Source organism: Onychostoma macrolepis, chromosome 13, assembly GCF_012432095.1.
Source record: "Onychostoma macrolepis isolate SWU-2019 chromosome 13, ASM1243209v1, whole genome shotgun sequence".
NCBI lineage: Eukaryota > Metazoa > Chordata > Actinopteri > Cypriniformes > Cyprinidae > Onychostoma > Onychostoma macrolepis.
Genome location: NC_081167.1, coordinates 20,998,854 through 21,016,612, shown reverse-complemented (window position 1 = coordinate 21,016,612; position 17,759 = coordinate 20,998,854). Strand labels below are relative to the sequence as shown.

Sequence of the window (17,759 nt, the reverse complement as noted above, 5' to 3'; positions counted from 1 at the left end):
TGTTAGAGGCTTTTGTTAATTGTATAATAAATAAAAAGAAAACAGATAGAATACAAAAAGATTAGAAAAGCTAGTGTGCAAGTCTAAAAGGGACAAGTTTTTTTTTTTTTTTTTTTTTTTTTAAGAATAGAATTAGAATAGCGAGAGGTGTGACATTTTTCATTCTTTTTGGCTCATTAAAAATTAATCTTGCTGCTGCGTTCTGGATTAATTGTAAAGGTTTGATAGTACTGGCTGGAAGACCTGACATAATACATACATACAAATAATAAACAAATAAAATAAAATAATTAATAAACAAACAAACAAACAAACAAACACTATAGGGTCCTACAAATCCGGTTCTGAAACTGCAGCCTCTGGTATTGCAGAAATACCCTACTCACAACAACAGCCTTATTGAAAATGCACATTAATTCTCTGCCAGCAGGAGGCGCTTTCGGAACTGTTTCCCCGGTAACAGCAGAACACAAAGCAGCGCAGCACCGGATTTTTAATCGCTGCACAAATTAAGATTACGCATGATGACGAAAGCACGTTAGTGCCAGCCCTCCCGGAATCCATAGACTAGAGATTGCATTGCAGTGCAATATTATCTGTCTGCAATCCCGCACTTTCAGGACCGCACTTCTAGGACCCTAGTTTTTTGTGACAGCGCCACCTACCGAGCCGAGAACCGCAGTCCCAGGAACGCATTTCCAGGACCCTAGTTTTGGAGGACCGAAAAAAGTGCCACTAAGGCAGTATTTCCACCCAGTTTTAACTACATTAGAATTTTAGAGTTTTTTAAAAAGCTTTATTACACCCAAATACTACTTTCTTTATTACAATTAAACCTGGTTCCTATGTTGAGTAATTATTGGGTCTAAGTAGCATAATATAATAACTCAAGTAAAATAAACAAGGAATCATGGTATAGTCTTTTCAGTCACTAGATCAACCACATTTTCAAGTACAGAGGGAAGACACAAGGATGACTCTGGGGGTAGATTTAAGATTGTGTATATTTTATAAAATAATATATTACAACAGTTCAACTTGAACACACACAAAAATAAATTTGTTCATGACGTGAACCACATAGAAAGAACTTCATGGACGACGTCTTCACTGACTCCTAAGAGAGAGAAAGAGAGAAAAGTGAATGAAATAAGGAACATTTAGTTGAACATGTTCTACTCTCTAATTTTAAATTTCATATTTAAAAGATCTTAGTTACCATAGAGTGCACACACATATACGATCCAAAAATAATTATATCAATCTTCATACCAATTAATGTTCATAATACTATTACTGCATAGCTACTGTTCAAAGATTTGGAAACATTTTATTTTGATGTTGTGGGAACAAAGGTTCTTGAAACATTCATGTCAATAAAGCCCATCTGAACTGAGAAAAAAAATAATAGAGAGAGATGCAAGAAATCTGAATAGAAATAACATATTATTGACATGACTTTAAATATTTAAAGCACACGTTGTGATGTATGCAGCAGCACTACCTACCACCTGGATGCTCTCCCCTCTTTTCTCAGTTGTTTCTCTATCACCCTATTCAATTCTTCCACTTCACTGAAATAGTTAATGCAGAACATAATCACGGCTAGGTTAACAGAAATACTGTTAACGCTTTAAAAAAGGATACATTGGGCATTGTGTAAAAACAATTCCAATACTTGACCAATTTATTTATTTATCTTTTGTCATACTATTGCCTGCCCTGAGCTGTGTCCTTGAAAGCACTTCATATAGAGTACAGTACACAGTAAATGACACAATCTAACACGTGGTATTTTAACATTCAATTATTATGATGGCCTCTCTGTTATGTCTGACTATTAAAATGTCATGTCTCAATCAACATTATAAAACCATGTCAAAATGAAGAGACGTACTCATAACATGTATTGTGGGGTAACATTAAACAGGCTGACTGTGAGCACGTGACAGTTAAAACATTAAGATTATTTTAACTTAATTAAAATGGAAAAACAATGAGTAATTAACGAGCTTTCACAAGGAACGTGCTACAGTTTATTGTGCTGTCAATAATTCAACAGGCTTATTGCATTAGAGCATTACAGCATTAGAGGCTAATATATGATGGCTATGAATTCAAGACTATTTAGCAAATCACCATCACTTCGGCTACGTTAACTTTCCAATGAAATGCATCACAATTGTTTTTAATTGTTAAACAAATAAAAATGTATTCACATTTGATACTCACACTCCGACTGTCATCCATCTTCGCTGGTCCTCTAATTCGGTAGGTGGCGTTGTCACTAAAAACCTAGGGTCCTAGAAATGCGGTCCTAGGACTGCGTTCCTGAAAATGCAGCCTCCGGTTTTGCAGGCAGTGCCTGCAGTTTGAAAAAAAATAATTGTATGAAAGTCTATGGGAACACTCGGGCCGATTCTCAGCCTGCATGCGTCCCAATGTGCATACTATCCATCCTAAATTCTATGTGATATTAGTCATTTTCAATACTATTTAGAGCAGATAGGGTGGATAGTACATTGGGACGCAGGGTCAATCTGACAGATATCGCCCAAAAAGGGGCGGTACTACACAGACCGTGACTCTACGCTGATTGGACTATATTTCCAGATGCAGAACAAACAGCTGGCGTAACACTGTGATTGAATGTGAAAGAAAAACAAATCCCTCTCTTTCGCGCTTTACAGTCTATGGTGGTGAGTCGCCCAGTCGTCCTAATGGAGAAACACTGCCCCTGGTACCAACAAAGCCGGATTGGAGTGGATTGGTTTTGTCAATCTCGAAACTAATCCTGTAACTCTGAATTTGTTCATCTACCATCATGGTACAGGCCCCAGTACTTTTGATACACATGTTTTGTGTTCTCGTATACCAAACAATGACTTTTATTTTAAAATCTGTTGAACTGCAGATCTAAAGCTACAATGGATAGACAAAAGCCGCTTGAAACGAGCGGCGGTCATGTTGCTGAAACCAATGTGTCTGAGTTAGATATCAACAGGAAGAAACTGTTCGTCAAATGAAGCATTAGCTAGTTTGCTTACGGAAGAATAGAAATGGTGTCAGCAAGTAAGATTGCTATGTATTTTTCTGAGTATTTGAAATGTTTTGGCAACGTTGTCTACAACTGTGTCTTACTAAACTAATAATTGAGTGCACTTCCACACAGTGTTGAAGATAACATTACAGTCATTGGTTATAAAACTGCAAGTGGTGCTTGTGTCTGCATATCTTAAAAAACAAGATATTTTGGTGCTTTTTCTGAACTGTGTATTGAGTAAGCATAAAATAATAATTACAATAATTAGTTGATCAGCTGATCTGCATAGTTTAATGTAGAAGCTCCATGTTGCGATTTAAAAATGTAATTGACTGTTGTTTTTAATGTATGTAACGTTAATATAAATGTCTGTCCTAATAATGTTCTCTGTAGGTGAAGTGTTCTGTCTGTTGTTGGTCGCGATCTTGTGGGGAGGCACAAACCCATTCCTGAAAAAAGGCACAGAGGGCATTGAAGGGGTTCAGAAGGACAACAAACTCCTCCAGTTTCTGGCTGAGGTCAAATTCCTGTTTCTCAATATCAAGGTGTGTTTTTATAATTCTTTTATGCACATATAACAAGTGCTTATGAGAAATTTAGTGTGTGTGTGTGTGTGATTATAATTATTTGATCCATTTATTTTTTAATATAGTATTTGATCCCATTCCTGTTGAACCAAATTGGATCATTAGTGTTCTACTTCACTCTTGCTTCTTCAGGTGAGTTCAAGTTTCTTTTTCTTCACAAGTTTCTATTGACTATCTATGTTCTTAGTAGCACAGTATCATACTACTATTTTTACAGTATCTATGAGGCTGATGCTGGATTCATGCAGTGCATAGTATACTGTGCACAATATTCAAGTTTTCTGTATGCATGGACTATCTGGATGACATATTACACAATGGCAAAATGAGCAGTATAATAAAGAGAATACTGTAATACTAATCCACTGTCCGATGCACTAAACGTTTTTGAATCAGGCTGTTAAAAAATAACATTTTGCACAAAGACTTGATGCAACATAATTGTTTTTATTTCTAAGATCTGAGATTGGTTGGCAATTGCCAAATTAAATACAACAGTGTGAAATGTCTTTTTTAATTTAAACTGTAGGCAGCATTTGCTTGCTGTGTAGTATTCAGTTAGTAAGCTGGTATTCTATTTCAAGCATAACCACTGTGCAGCCATGAAAATTTTTTATTCAAAATATTAACGAAGGTTAAATATTTTGTGAGCACACACACATAATAGCCAGCATTAGTGTTGAATTTTTAAGTGCTGTTTTATTTGTAGATCTCTCTCTGGCTGTTCCCATGGTGAACTCCCTCACATTTCTGTTCACGTTACTAATGGGTACACTGCTTGGAGAAGAGTTTGGAGGAAAGAGTAAGTAGCTTCTGTGCTACTAACATCGCTCTCTCTCTCTGTAGCTACACAGGTCTTTGACTCTCTGTGTCTCTGCTCATGTAGGAGCTGTGCTGGGTATGTTACTCATCATGTCTGGAGTGACTGTGTGCGTGCTGAGTTCTGTCTCTGGGACAGACAGTGCAGGAGCTCACAACACAAGTGATCTTTGAAACATGCCACTGGACTATGAGGTGAATGAGGACTGTGGATCTGCTCCAGCCATGTGATCACACCTCACACACACATATTCATCTGACACAATATCTGTGCTGCTCCAGTATGTGCTGTGAACTTGTGCTGAGAAGAGGTGATGGTTGTACTTTGTATCTGTACTTGAACCATGTTGGTGAAATCAAAATGTTTTACACTTTAAATGCAACTGTGGAAAAAGTAACTTTTAAGTGTATGTGGATTGTGGAACATACATAATACTTGTATATATTGTATTATTAACTAATATTTATATGGATTCGTATTAATAATGTGAAAGTGCCCAGTGTTTAAATACATTTATTTTAAACGTCTTTTACATTCAGAGGTATTATTTTGTTAAACAGAAGAAATAAAAAAATAAAAAACACTTCTCAGTGAATCTCTGCATGCTGTAAGATCACTGTTACTTTTCAAGGGTACATTATTTCATTCACCAAAATGATGCCAATTTCATAGTGATTCCATGTTCAGAGAATGTGTGTGGATTGTAAAGGTGTGTCTCCGTCTCCTGTGTCATCTTCAGCCTGGAGAGGCCGCTCAGCATCCCTGTCTGTCTGTTCCTCATGGGAAACCCCAGTCTGATACACACACAAAGAGCAACAAATTGTCTTTAGATGGTTAACATTTACGCAAAATTCTAATAATAGCAAAATATGTAAGTCTCCAATATCTAATAGTAAAATATCTATGTACCTTATGTTCCCCTAAGTGCTACATGTTAGTACCTTTTGAAAAGGTACCACAATAGTGACAGTTTGGTACCTTTTTTGAGAGTGTACCATCATATCAGGCCTTTAATTTAAATGACACTATATAAGGGAAAATACATTTCAAAACACTACAGCATCATTTGAATGTATGATTAAATGCATTAAATATATTGTTTAAAACTTAGAAACTGACAGGTTCTTGCTGTGTTACTTCACTTCGTGGGGAATGTTCAGAGACTTTGAGTGATGAAGATGAAGCAGATCTGGAATGCCGTGTGGGTGACTCCTAATTTTAAACAGAGAGAAAAAATCTCAACTTATCAAGGCTTTTTACTGTACATAGATGTCAGGCCTGAAAAACAATCTCCATGATTTGATAGCATAATATATAATAATACTATAACCATTCTATAATATATATACATACAATTTAAGCTGATTCAATTCTATGCAAGCCTCTGTGAGACACAAATAAGACATAAAAAGGTCAATGCACTGTGCCTTACAGCATCATGCTTGTTTGTATCATGCTGAGACTCTTTGCTGGACGTGTATCCCTGCTGTGCTTCTCTCTGTGGAGCTGACGGGTCGTCCCATGTCTCCCTCTCAGACGCTATAAACTCTTCCTCTCCGTTCTCACTGGAGAGATCAGCTGATGGCCTGTGTAGTTCAGCTGAATCCCTCTTTAATACAACAAACAGTGAGTTAATTCATGATCGAGTCATCATTACTCTCATTTCACACACTCACATGATTTATATTGGCTGTATCAAACTGATCCCTTTCCAGAAGCTCCTCATCCTCTACAACTTCTGCTTCTCTCTGAAATGATAAACATTTTTATAGGAGATGAGATGAGATGAGATGAGACAAAAGAAGATGAGAGGTGTACCTGGTCAATGGGATGCTCTACAGCTGTATTTTCATCCTCTGCGACCTCCTCGGCACCTCGAACCTCCTCCCTTATCCTGCTCTCAGAGGCCTTAAACACACTGGGCTCATCTAACACAATTAAACAATATCACACAAGAAGGAATGCACCAGTTTAATAAGTTACATTTTAGACAGAATGAGATACTATTTTTTATTTATTCAGCATTCACCTATTGTAGCTCTAGGAGGGGGTCTGTTTGTGGGAGGGTGTCTGCGGACTCTCACAGGTCTGGCGTAGAAAACAGAGTTCTCCTCTCTTTCTCCTCTCCTTCCTCTCCTCTTAACCGGCTGAGGGGAGCTCTCTCGCTCCACCTCATCTCCTGTGGACTTCACACGCCTGCCTTGCCTCTGAAATGCAGACACCATTTACACAATATTATATATAAATAACAATGCACATTGAAAATAATAATGTATTTGGTTTTTACCTCAGGTGAATTCATCAGGGTTGAGTCACTGTGGCTGTCCTGAGGAAACATCTTTCTACTCTGAGTTGTCATAACACAATATTAAAGAACTTCAGTAGAACAATTTGTCTCATGGAAATGTATTTTCCTAACATATTAAAAGTAAATATACAGTGGAGTTCATAAGTCTGAGATTTTTTTATGATTTGTTATGTTTTTAGTTAAAAAGCTAATCATTTTCTCAGATGCATTTCAACTCCACTGTATACTGGATATAAAAAGTACCTCAATTCTTCTCTGTAATCGTCTGTCTCCTGCATAATGTCTACAGTGAAGACAGACAGATCTTGTTTTATTTATATGTACACTACCATTCAAAAGTTTGGAGTATTAATGTTTAAGTTAAGTCATGACGTATTGTCAAGTATGGTGACCCATACTCGAAATGGTGCTCTGCATTTAACCCATCCAAGTGCACACACACAGCAGTGAGTAGTGAATCCCCAAAAAGGGGAAGCACACCGTTCCTGGAGACACTGCAATACCAGGCCGATGCATGGAGTGGACGGAGCAAGCCCCGGCTCCAGCTCCGTGATCCAAAAATCAATTTAACATGCAGTCCCCGGGTAGGGGACGTATCAGATATTAAACTGAAGTCTTTTATTTCTGAAAGTCTTTTGTTTCTGAAGTCTTTTATGCTCGCCAAGGCTAGATTTATTTCCTATAGAGTAAAACAGTAAAATTCCAATATATTATTACAAATTCAAAACAACTCTCTGTTTGAATATTTTTTAAAATGTAATTTATTCCTGTGATGGCAAGCTGAATTTTCAGCAGCCATTATTTCAGTCTTCAGTGTCACCTGATCCTAAAGAAGTCTTTAAAGAAACATTTCTTATTGTTATCTATGTTGAAATCGGTTGTGATGCTTTAAACTTTTGTGGAAACTGTGATACATTTGTAGGGTTCTTTGATAAATAGAGAGTTCCAAAGAACTATTATAAATAATAAAAGTATTAATTTCCTTTAAAAAAAAAATGTAGACCCCAAAATTCTGAATAACTTACTGTCTGTCCCAAAATTACTGTCTATCCCAATTATTCACCAACATCACCTGTCTGCACTGTTGCCTGTTGCTTTGTTCAGCAGTATCTCCACATATGGAAGCTTCTTGAACCTCTCTGTTCCCACAGCTACATAGCTTTGCCCACTCTCCAGCTCCTCTGTGGAGGTCACTGTGAAACCCTCCAGAGTACAAAGCCTGAGAGGTGAAAGGTGAATTGATTGTGGAAATGAAAACAACCTTAAACAATGTGTGAGGATATAAATATGACATGCTTCATAAGTATATTATAAAATAAACATTATGTGTGACTGAATACCTGCGCACGGCTCCTGTGCGAAGCATGGCTTTTTCAGAAATGAGGCTCAGGATCTGCTCTAGATTTTTCAGCATGTGGCGGGGAATGATCAGACGAATGGCAGGACTGAGGATGTCTCCATTCCTAAATACACTATGTGAATGTGAAAAGGAGAATGAAGTTTGGATCTCTTGTGAAAGGATGAGAGAAACTGGTTTAACAGAAGAAAAGTGTGCATTTAAATGTCTGAATTCTCACTGTATGATGCAGGGCAGAGTGATGGCCTTCCTCCATTTTGCAGACACATTAGGCCTGACAAGCGCTTTAACCTGGGAAAAGAGTTAATTATTACTAATTAGCAATGTATTATGTCAACTACAATCAGAATACTTAGGCAATCGCAGCATTTCTAAGGTCATATGTTTTTGTATAATGACAGGTAAACTGTATAACTGGCCGTTTTCTGAAGAAACTAATTTCCCTCAAAGCTTCATCCCACATAGCAATTCAGGGCCAGTATCTTGGCTGAGACTTGGGCCAGTTATGGCCCATGTGTGGCCCTTGTCTGGAAACCAGACCTGGTACACACTAGGACCGTAAGTCATTGCGGTATGTGGGCCAAGTGAAAGCTGATTGTGTGGGCCAGAGACGGGCCAGAGAAAAATTGCTATGTGGGATGTCTCTCATATTACTTTGTGGCCTCTTTATCGCCACATAATAAAATAACTGGAAATCAATATTTCAGGTCCATTTATTTATTTAATAAAGAGCTGTGTAATAAGCAGGTTAATGTGCAGCCAGCGATTTTCCATCAGCGTAAATCAAAGATGCAGTGTGTGTTGACGCTGAGTCAGTGTCCCCTACTCTCAAGGCTATTATCAACAGTGGTTTTAGCAGCTCTGTGGGCAGTATTAAGGAGTCAGGCACTTAAACAAGCCCTAACAAGTTTTCTAATCTGATAACACGAGCAGCGTGTCTCCCCTGGCCTTCTATTGTTGGAAGGGACAATAACATCCCTCACTCCCTCTCCTCCTCTTTATGACACACTTCAGCTAAGCATCCACAGCAACAAAAAACACAAACACAACATAACAAACAAGAAGCACTGACTGTATCTTGTATGATTTTGGTGCCTAAATTTAAACTTTAGAATACCATGACATAAGTTAATTGCACAGATCTATTCAACTGAATAAAAAAAAAAAACAGTAAGAAGTATTGAACTCTCACATGTATACCTGGGCTGGTTCCACAACTCTGCACAGTGGACCTTTCTTCAGTCCTGCAGTCAGATAACTAAACATATACAGAAAAGACAAGCCAAATATGATGCATCTTTTAGCCATTATCTAACAATATTAAGCCTAACTTCATGATGCCAGATCATAAATTCTGCTTTCCAATTAACACCTCTCGAAAAAGTCATTTTCTATAAGAAGTAATTTTAATTTAAGGGCATTTACATTTAATAAACTGGTTTGTAATTAAAATAATATAGTACACTTAGGATATAATACTTCTCAAGCAAATCACTGCTCAAAATGTGAGCTGAGAAATGTGACTTCATACATCTACTAAAAATAACAGACCAATTGGATACAAAAATTTCAACTGAGTAGTACCATATATTAGCTATTAATTATATATTTTCAGAGTTGGAGTAGTTTTCATCTACATGAAAACTACTCCATACAATTCTAGTGAATTGTTTTTTGTAAAAATTAACTTTTAGTAATTTTAGTACTACAGCTTCTTTATTTCGTCATATTTATTTCAGTTATCTGCCATTTCTCATTTTCATTTTAGTTTTTTAAAAAGTTTACATTTTTCATCTAATACTTTTTTAAAACAATAATATAATTTTATTATATGATTGTAATAATTTTATTTCAATTTCTGAAAACAAATTTCTAATTTTAGTTTTAGTCAACAACAACACTGACTGACATTTATTGTAATTCATACAATGAAGTGTCCAAACACTGAGACCACTGAGTCTCAGCATCTAGTTCAGATAATTGAACATTGATGGAAAGCATTATTATTCAGTTTATTCTCAATATGAATGAACTGACACTTACTCTAGTTTCTTAAAGCGCTCAAACCCTGCGGCCACATACTGTGCTCCTTGCTGTAGGTCACCAAGGCCTGTGACCCGATGACCGTAGCGTGGCGTATAAAGAGTTCGAACAGCTAACGGAGCTCCGATACTGAGGGTGATGTCATTAAGAAGCGTATCCATGGTGGAGATTTGCCTCTGGTTTACCACAAATCTCCTTCCTGATCAAGAAAGACATTCAGATAGAGACATATATGTGACCCTGGACCACAAAACCAGTCTTAAGTCGCTGGGGTATATTTGTAGCAATAGCCAAAAATACACTGTATGGGTCAAAATTATAGATTTTTCTTTTATGCCAAAAATCATTAGGATATTAAGTAAAGATCATATTCCATGAAGATATTTTGTAAATTTACTACTGTAAATATATCAAAACGTTGTTTTTGATTAGTAATAAGCATGGCTAAGAACTTCATTTGGACAACTTTAAAGGTGATTTTCTCAATATTTTGATTTTTTTTTGCACCCTCAGATTCCAGATTTTCAAATAGTTGTATCTCGGCCAAATATTGTCCTATCCTAACAAACCATACATCAATGGAAAGCTTATTTATTCAGCTTTCAGGTGATGTCAATGAAAAATTGACACTTAAGACTGATTTTGTGGTTCAGGTTCACATATTTAAAAACACACACACACACACAGACACAGTTTCATTTTAGACATATGCATGTCTTTGAGAGTGCTGTGAAAGTGATGAAATAAAACATCACTGCAGTTATACAGTAACTTACCATTTTTACAACAAAACGACCCACCAAAACTGTTTCAGAACCAGTTCTAACCTGAATAGAAGGGGTCTCCATTTCTGTAGACCATCACACTCTTGACTGGAGGTAGGTGATTAGTGACACCAGTGGATGCCATGACCCAAAACTAGCCACATTAACACACACCTGTAAAATAAACACAAACTGAGAGCAACTCCTACAATGGGTAACTTACTTATGCCATCAAAATTTAACTAAAAATGTGTTAACAACACTGTAAAAGTACAAATCCAAAACTCATTCACACATTAAATGCACAAAAACCTCTCAGCTCAGAGAAGCATTCACATGTTTATGTAAATCCACACACACTCACAAAAATACTTACAGAGAAAACTTATGTAATCCAGTTAATCACCTGGAGAAAAACTTAAGTTCATCTGGTCTGTTATTTGTGATGATGGTTTTTCAGTGTAAATTTCCAATATTAAAGCACTAAGTGTGAGAGACTCAAACACCTCACCCAGACTCCCTCCCTCTCGCACACACACACTGGAGTGTTTCCTGGTTGCCATGGCAGCGTTACTAACAATGGCGGCGGCCTTTTTACAATCAGCAACAAGTGAGGGAGGGGGCAGCAGACATAACTTAAAATTATTAATTACACAATCTAGACCATTTTAAAACGGATATTTTGAAGGTGTTTGTTTGAAGAGGTTGTTCGTGTCTTTAGTGAATTATAATTATGCCCCTTATCATCACCCACAGACAACACAAACATTCAAACACAGGGACATAAAGAACCTGTGGAGTGATAAAGAAGAAAAACAGCCCCCTTTTTATCATTACCAATAAATAAACACCAGCAAGAAATTATATATGACATTGTTTAGTCAAAAGCTTATATATAAGCTTATATAGCTTATTATAAGCTCAGCAAACATCAACATTTAAGTTTGTTCTCATGTAACTGTACAGAGATTCACGTAATTCATTTATAATTATTATAGGCTATAGCATATTATTTTGTGCATTGTATGATGTTCAGTTGAATCAGTTTTATTAGTATAGCTCTTCACAATTGTGACCCTGGACGACAAAACCAATCTTAAGTGTAAATATTTTCGAAATTGAGAATTGAGCTGAATAAATAAGCTTTCCATTGATGTATGGCTTGTTAGGATCGGACAATATGTGGCTGAGATATAACTATTTGAAAATCTGGAATCTGAGGATGCAAAAAATCTAAATATTGAGAAAATCACCTTTAAATTTGTCCAAATGAAGTCCTTGCATATTACTAATCAAAAATTAAGTTTTGATTCATTTACGGTAAGAAATTTACTAAATATCTTCATGGAACATGATCTTTACTTAATATCCTAATGATTTTTGGCATAAAAGAAAAATTGATAATTTTGACCCATACAATGTATTTTTGGCTATTGCTACAAATATACCCCAGCGACTTAAGACTGGTTTTGTGGTCCAGGGTCACAATTGTATCTAAATATCTTCAAACGTTATAGCCAAGTCAGATTTAGCTGATTCGAGCTGGGCGATAATATAGTTTAGGCTGATATAAACTAGGCTACAGTCGTGATTTGCTATACACTTCAAATCGCTCCGTGAATGTACAACCCCAATTCCAGAGAAGTTGGGACATTTTGTAAAATGCAATAAAATCAAGAATCTGTGATTTGTTCATTCTCTTTAACCTTTATTTAATTGACAAAAGTACAACAAAAAACAAAACAAAAACAAACAAAAAAAATTCCTAGGTTTTCACTGACCAACGTAAATGTATTTTGTAAATATGAACAAATTTTGATTCTGATGGCTGCGACACAAATTTGGGACAGAGGCATGTTTAACACTGTCACATCAACGATCCTTTTAATTACAATGTTTAATTGTTTAGAAATTGAGGATACTAATTGCTAAAGTTCTGCAAGCAAAATTTTTGTCCAGTCTCGCTTGATACAAGACTTCAGCTGCTCAGCAGTCTGTGATTGTTGTTGTCTGATTCTCCTTTTCATGATGAGCCATACATTTTCAATAGGAGACAGATCTGCTGGCCAGTCTTAACACATTCACTCTGTCTCTATACGAAACTACGCTGTTGTAACACATGCAGAATGAGACCTGGCATTGTCTTGATATAATAACCATGGACTTCCCATGAAAGAAGTCTTGATGGCAGTATATGTCTCTGTACAATCCCAATATGCCTCCATGCCAATGGTACCCTCGCACATATGCCTGAAACCCATGCCGTTTGCTCTGCTGCACCCCCATACCATGACAGACATTTGCTTTTGCCTCTGTCACTGATGAAAGTCTGGAAGGTCCTTTTGGTCTGTGGGACTGAGAACTCGCCATCCATTTTGCGCAGAAACAAGTTGAAATGTGGACTCATCTGAGTACAGCACACATTTTCACTGTGTTTTTGACTATCTGAGATGAGCTCTGGCCCAGAGAACCCAGCAGCATCGCTGCAAAGAATTGATGTATAGCTTTCTTCTAGAGTAACAGAGATTCAAGATGCATTTCTTGATGCAGCAACAGCAGACTGTGGTAAATGACAGTGGTTTTCTGAAATACTCCTGAGTATATATTTAACACTGCAGCATGACGGTTTCTTATGCAATGCCATTTGAGGGCTCAAAGGTCAAGCACATTCAACTGAGGTTTCCTGCCTTGCCCTACATGTACTGTGATTTATCTGGATTCCCTGCATCTTTTCACAATATTATGCATGGTACTTGGTGAAAGACCTAAATTCTTTGCAATTTTGCATTGCGAAATTTGATTTTTTATTTTTCTGACACTTCTCTTGTGAAACTTGGAGTTGTACTGTATGATATGCAAACAAATAAAGTAACTGTATTTTTCCAACCTAATATACAGTGCCTATAAAAAGTCTTCATACCCCTTCATTTGTTCACGTTTTATGTTGCAGACTTATGTTAAACTGCTTTGAATTACTTTTTTCCACATTAATCTACACTCCACACACCATAATGACAAAGCAAAAACAGAATTGTCACAACGTAAATTAATTAAAAATAAAAAAGACTGAAATAAGTATATTGCATAAATCTTCATACCCTTAACTCAGTACTTAGCTGAAGCACCTTTACAGCCTCAAGTCTTTTTGGGTATGATATGACAAGCTTTGCATATCAGAATTTGGCAATTATCTGCCATTCTTCTCCTCATCTCTTCATGTCTCAAGCTCTGTCAGGTTGGATGGGGGCAGATGCACATTTTCAGATTTCTCCATAAATATTTGATTGCATTCAAGCCAAGGCTGTGGCTGGGCCACTCAAGAACATTCACAGAGTTGTCTATAAGCCACTCATGCTGTGTGCTTAGGGTTATTGTCCTGTTGGAAATAGAACCTTCTGAGGTTCTGAATGCTCTGGACTGGGTTTTCATTAAGGCTATCTCAATATTTTGGTGCACTGAGCTTTTCTTCTACTCTGACTAGTCCCTCAGTCCCTGCTGCTGAAAAACAGCCCCACAGCATGAGGCTGCTACCAGCACACTTTACTTTTGGGATGGTACTCTGCAGGTGATGAGCAGTGCCTGGTTTCCTTCAAACATGATGGTTGGAATTGAGGTTCATCAAAGCAGAGAATCTCGTTTCTCAGTCTGAGGGTCCTTTAGGTGCTTTTTTTGCAAATTCCAAGTGTGTTTTCATGTGTCTTCATAAAGCCCAGATTGGTGGAGTGTTGCAGTGATGTTTGTCCTTCTGTAGATTTCTCCTTTCTCCACATATGATCATGGAGTTCAACTAGAGTGACCATCAGGTTCTTGGTCACCACTCTAACCAAAGCCCTTCTCCATCAATTGCTCAGTTTGGCCAGGAGGTCAGCTCTAGGAAGAGTCCCGGTTGTTCCAAACTTCTTCCATTAAGGGTAATGGAGACTACATGCTTCTGTGAAACTTCAATGCAGCATAATTATTTTCTGAACTCTTCCCCAGATGTGTGGTTTGATGCAATCCTGTCTCTGAGCTATACAGGCAGTTTGCTTTACCTCAGGGCTTGGTTTATGCTCTGATATGCATTTTCAGCTGTTAGACCTTTTATTAAGACGCGTGTGCCTTTCCAAATCATACCCATTCAATTGAATTTACCACAGGATAACTTCACTCGAAGTGCAATAACATCTACAAGCAATATGAATGTGCAAGAGCTAAATTTCAACTATCCCAGATGAATACTAATGCAATGGAATCATTTAAGTTTTTTATTTTTAATAAATTTGCAAAGATGTTAAAAACCTGTTTTTTTGCTTTGCCATTATGGTGTATAGAGTGTAGATTGATGTGGGGAGTAATTTAAAGCAACAACATAAGACAGCAACATTACAAAATGTGAACAAAAAAATGAAGGGGTATGAAGACTTTTTATAGGCATTGTACATAGCAGTGAAATAATTTATCCTAGTTTGCATTTAGCGACGATATAAACAATCACGCTGCATTTGCTATATAGTTTATCGCTTTACTTGCTAGTATGTGTACAGGTAAAGTAGATGTAATAGTACCGTCTTTAAATATACCACTAGGTGATAATACATTATGCGACTATATAAACAATCTATATAATATGAATTATTCTTGTAAATGACAGATTTAAAATGTTGATTACGTCGCTCACCCATCAACAGTTAAACTGAGGAGTAAATTGAAAGTCATGGCATAATACTACTTATACGTAACACATAGTAGACTATAGTATATAATATATTTTATACCCTGGTGTGCAAGCCAAAGGCAGCTCTAGCAAGGCAAGAGTAACATTGAATCTGGATAATGGTGGAAAAACCCTTGAAAGAAACCAGGCAACACCTAGAGGTCAGTTCTCATGTAGTTATGCAGTTAAAATATAATGACAATAATTAAGCAGATGTTACCACATTGACTGCACTGTAAGATTAAGTTGTGGGAGTCTTTGTGAGAACAGTATGGCTTTTTTTGATACATAAAAATTTATATCTCTCTCATCTCCATCCCATTTGCATCTTATATTTATTTATGAAATGCCATTTATACAAAAATAAAAATCTTCTTTAACACACAAACCTGTTTATGAACTACACAAGTTTATAAATAAATATAGTCTACAACAATTCTCAAACATTTTGTGCGGTAAATTATACAATAATACAGAAATAATGAGAAAACATTTCATAAAATGTTGGTCTGCTTCAGAACTGGTCCAGTATCAGTGTGGCACGTCCATTCTCTGTTTGAGGATAAGATACTACAAAAGAAGCAGAGCAGAATAATTGTACAGGCTAAAACACACACATACACACACAGAGACATGCATATGTTATATATTCATAAAAATTAGTGTTAAAAAATCTAAAATTTTCTCACTTTCTTTCTGCTACTGATGGCTTGCTGAATCCACAGCAGCTCCATGGCTAAAGTGCTCCGCTGCTGCTTCAGAGAGTCAGGAGTATTAGCTGTGTCTTTAAAAATTGAACGCAAATGTGTTCCTGCCAAAACAAAACAAAACACAAGCACATAAGTGTCTCACAAGTCCTATCTGTTTTTTAAAATCTCTGTATCCTTTTTAGCATCAAAATCTCTTCTCAAAGCACCTGTCTGAAATAAGCTGTAGTGGCTGACATCTGAATTCACTGTACTGCATAGTGTATTAGATTCATCCATCAGGTTTTGTATGACCACATTTTCTCCTCTCTTGTCCACAATACCATCAACAGATGTGGAAGTGTCTCTGCTGGCTGTTTCAGTAGCTTCATCTCTCTCTGGTACCTGAATTTCAGACTGTGGGAGAGATTTCTCACTGCCCTCATTCTCTGTCTTCTGTTCCCTCTCTGAATCATCCAGAATGTCATGGGACTGAAACCTGGAGCGCTCATACTGCAGCAATAGGTTTTCCTGTAGATTACATTATACATATCTATCATTACACAACATCAAGACAATATCTGAAAATCTTAAAAGTGATAATGAAACTTTAAAGCATACTTTCTACGAGTAACAATTAAACAGCTTATGATGTTTTAATAAAAGAAGACAGGAGGGGATATGGGCAATGACAGAGAGGCTCACAGTGTCAGTGAAGTGAGGTCTGGGAATGAGGTTTCCTCTCCACTGCAGGTGATCCAATCCTCCATCAATCTCTCGCACTATCTCTTCAAACCGAGTCCGAACCAAACTCAGACCTTTCCTCAAAGCATAACCACGACACTGAGCCTGGAGAGGATGTCATGTTTATTATAAAGCACAAAAAAAACAGACGTTTTCAGAAACTCTGTTGTTCTAAAAAAACAGTTGATAAAAACAAATTTCATAGCAATCTATTCAATTGAAAAGAAAAGAAAAAATGAATTGATTGAAACAAACAAACAAACCAGACACCTCAGGACTAAGGAAAATCAGATAAACTCCAACAATTTTATAAACAAATGAAAACAATGAACTTGGTGACTGTAAACAAACACAAAATGTCAACTTACCCAGGTTCTTTTCTGATACAGGGCAAAGTAATTGACTTATATAAAATTTACAAAAATACATGCACACTTGAGGATCTCCAATGATAATAATTATTATTATTTTTTAATTAAATAAATACCTGAAATCGAGTTAACGTCTGAATCCATTTCTGTTCGTTCATAGCGCCGGTTTAAGGCTAGAATTTCTTCCCCTGTAAACAGACCGAGGAACAGATTCGCCTGCAGCTCAGTACCGCCACCCGCTGCTTGAAAGAGATTTTAATAATAAGGTTGTTTCTGTAATGCAGTACCATTAATCACTCTACAACATGTTTTAATTTATTGGATAAAATATTAGGCTTTTTAT

General features: G+C 36.7%; 3 protein-coding genes, 1 long non-coding RNA gene and 1 pseudogene across 8 annotated transcripts; 1 reads left to right on the top strand and 4 right to left on the bottom strand.

Annotated features, from left to right (window-relative positions):
- Nucleotides 1-986: 986 nt before the first annotated feature.
- On the bottom strand, nt 987-2,505 carry LOC131551900 (uncharacterized). The gene is made up of 3 exons (XR_009273845.1): nt 2,233-2,505; nt 1,509-1,574; nt 987-1,117 (listed from the first exon to the last, which is right to left on the bottom strand). It is a non-coding gene; the product is annotated as an uncharacterized LOC131551900 (long non-coding RNA).
- Nucleotides 2,506-2,692: 187 nt separating this feature from the next.
- Nucleotides 2,693-5,045, top strand: tmem234 (transmembrane protein 234). Of its 2 annotated transcripts, XM_058795109.1 has the most exons (6): nt 2,693-2,827; nt 2,915-3,072; nt 3,437-3,588; nt 3,696-3,762; nt 4,340-4,432; nt 4,517-5,045. In XM_058795109.1, exons 2-6 carry the CDS (start codon nt 3,060-3,062, stop codon nt 4,621-4,623), a joined length of 432 nt encoding a protein of 143 aa, XP_058651092.1. In that variant the 5' UTR covers nt 2,693-2,827; nt 2,915-3,059; the 3' UTR covers nt 4,624-5,045. The 2 variants fall into 2 exon arrangements, with proteins under 2 accessions (XP_058651092.1, XP_058651091.1); XM_058795108.1 differs by lacking the exons at nt 2,693-2,827; nt 2,915-3,072 and having other exon boundaries at nt 3,409-3,588.
- A 58-nt stretch (nt 5,046-5,103) lies between these two features.
- dcdc2b (doublecortin domain containing 2B) lies at nt 5,104-11,447 on the bottom strand. Of its 4 annotated transcripts, none has more exons than XM_058795064.1 (15): nt 11,299-11,447; nt 10,986-11,096; nt 10,159-10,357; nt 9,316-9,373; nt 8,336-8,406; nt 8,099-8,230; nt 7,831-7,977; nt 7,002-7,041; nt 6,738-6,797; nt 6,480-6,657; nt 6,269-6,378; nt 6,127-6,198; nt 5,883-6,059; nt 5,570-5,662; nt 5,104-5,244 (listed from the first exon to the last, which is right to left on the bottom strand). In XM_058795064.1, exons 2-15 carry the CDS (start codon nt 11,065-11,067, stop codon nt 5,134-5,136), a joined length of 1,530 nt encoding a protein of 509 aa, XP_058651047.1. In that variant the 5' UTR covers nt 11,068-11,096; nt 11,299-11,447; the 3' UTR covers nt 5,104-5,133. The 4 variants fall into 4 exon arrangements, with proteins under 4 accessions (XP_058651047.1, XP_058651050.1, XP_058651049.1 ...); XM_058795067.1 differs by having other exon boundaries at nt 6,738-6,776; XM_058795066.1 differs by having other exon boundaries at nt 8,099-8,221.
- On the bottom strand, nt 7,228-7,394 carry LOC131552831 (U2 spliceosomal RNA; annotated as a pseudogene).
- A 3,889-nt stretch (nt 11,448-15,336) lies between the features above and the next one.
- On the bottom strand, nt 15,337-17,746 carry iqcc (IQ motif containing C). Its single transcript, XM_058795103.1, has 5 exons — nt 17,533-17,746; nt 17,007-17,150; nt 16,532-16,832; nt 16,305-16,426; nt 15,337-16,185 (listed from the first exon to the last, which is right to left on the bottom strand). The coding sequence occupies exons 1-5, from the start codon at nt 17,572-17,574 to the stop codon at nt 16,147-16,149; spliced, it is 648 nt and encodes a 215-aa protein (XP_058651086.1). The 5' UTR covers nt 17,575-17,746; the 3' UTR covers nt 15,337-16,146.
- Between the last annotated feature and the right edge of the window lie 13 nt (nt 17,747-17,759).

Coding starts and splice junctions, on each gene's coding strand:
- tmem234 (XM_058795108.1), top strand. CDS start 3,409: ATGTCTGTCCTAATAATGTTCTCTGTAGGTGAAGTGTTCTGTCTGTTG. Junction 3,589..3,695: donor TCCTGTTTCTCAATATCAAG/GTGTGTTTTTAT, acceptor TTTTTAATATAG/TATTTGATCCCATTCCTGTT. Junction 3,763..4,339: donor CTTCACTCTTGCTTCTTCAG/GTGAGTTCAAGT, acceptor TTTTATTTGTAG/ATCTCTCTCTGGCTGTTCCC.
- dcdc2b (XM_058795064.1), bottom strand. CDS start 11,067: ATGGCATCCACTGGTGTCACTAATCACCTACCTCCAGTCAAGAGTGTG. Junction 10,358..10,985: donor TGGAGACCCCTTCTATTCAG/GTTAGAACTGGT, acceptor TTTCTTGATCAG/GAAGGAGATTTGTGGTAAAC. Junction 6,379..6,479: donor CCCTCCTAGAGCTACAATAG/GTGAATGCTGAA, acceptor TAATTGTGTTAG/ATGAGCCCAGTGTGTTTAAG.
- iqcc (XM_058795103.1), bottom strand. CDS start 17,574: ATGAACGAACAGAAATGGATTCAGACGTTAACTCGATTTCAG. Junction 17,151..17,532: donor AGACGTTAACTCGATTTCAG/GTATTTATTTAA, acceptor CATCCTCTCCAG/GCTCAGTGTCGTGGTTATGC. Junction 16,833..17,006: donor GACCTCACTTCACTGACACT/GTGAGCCTCTCT, acceptor TGTAATCTACAG/GAAAACCTATTGCTGCAGTA.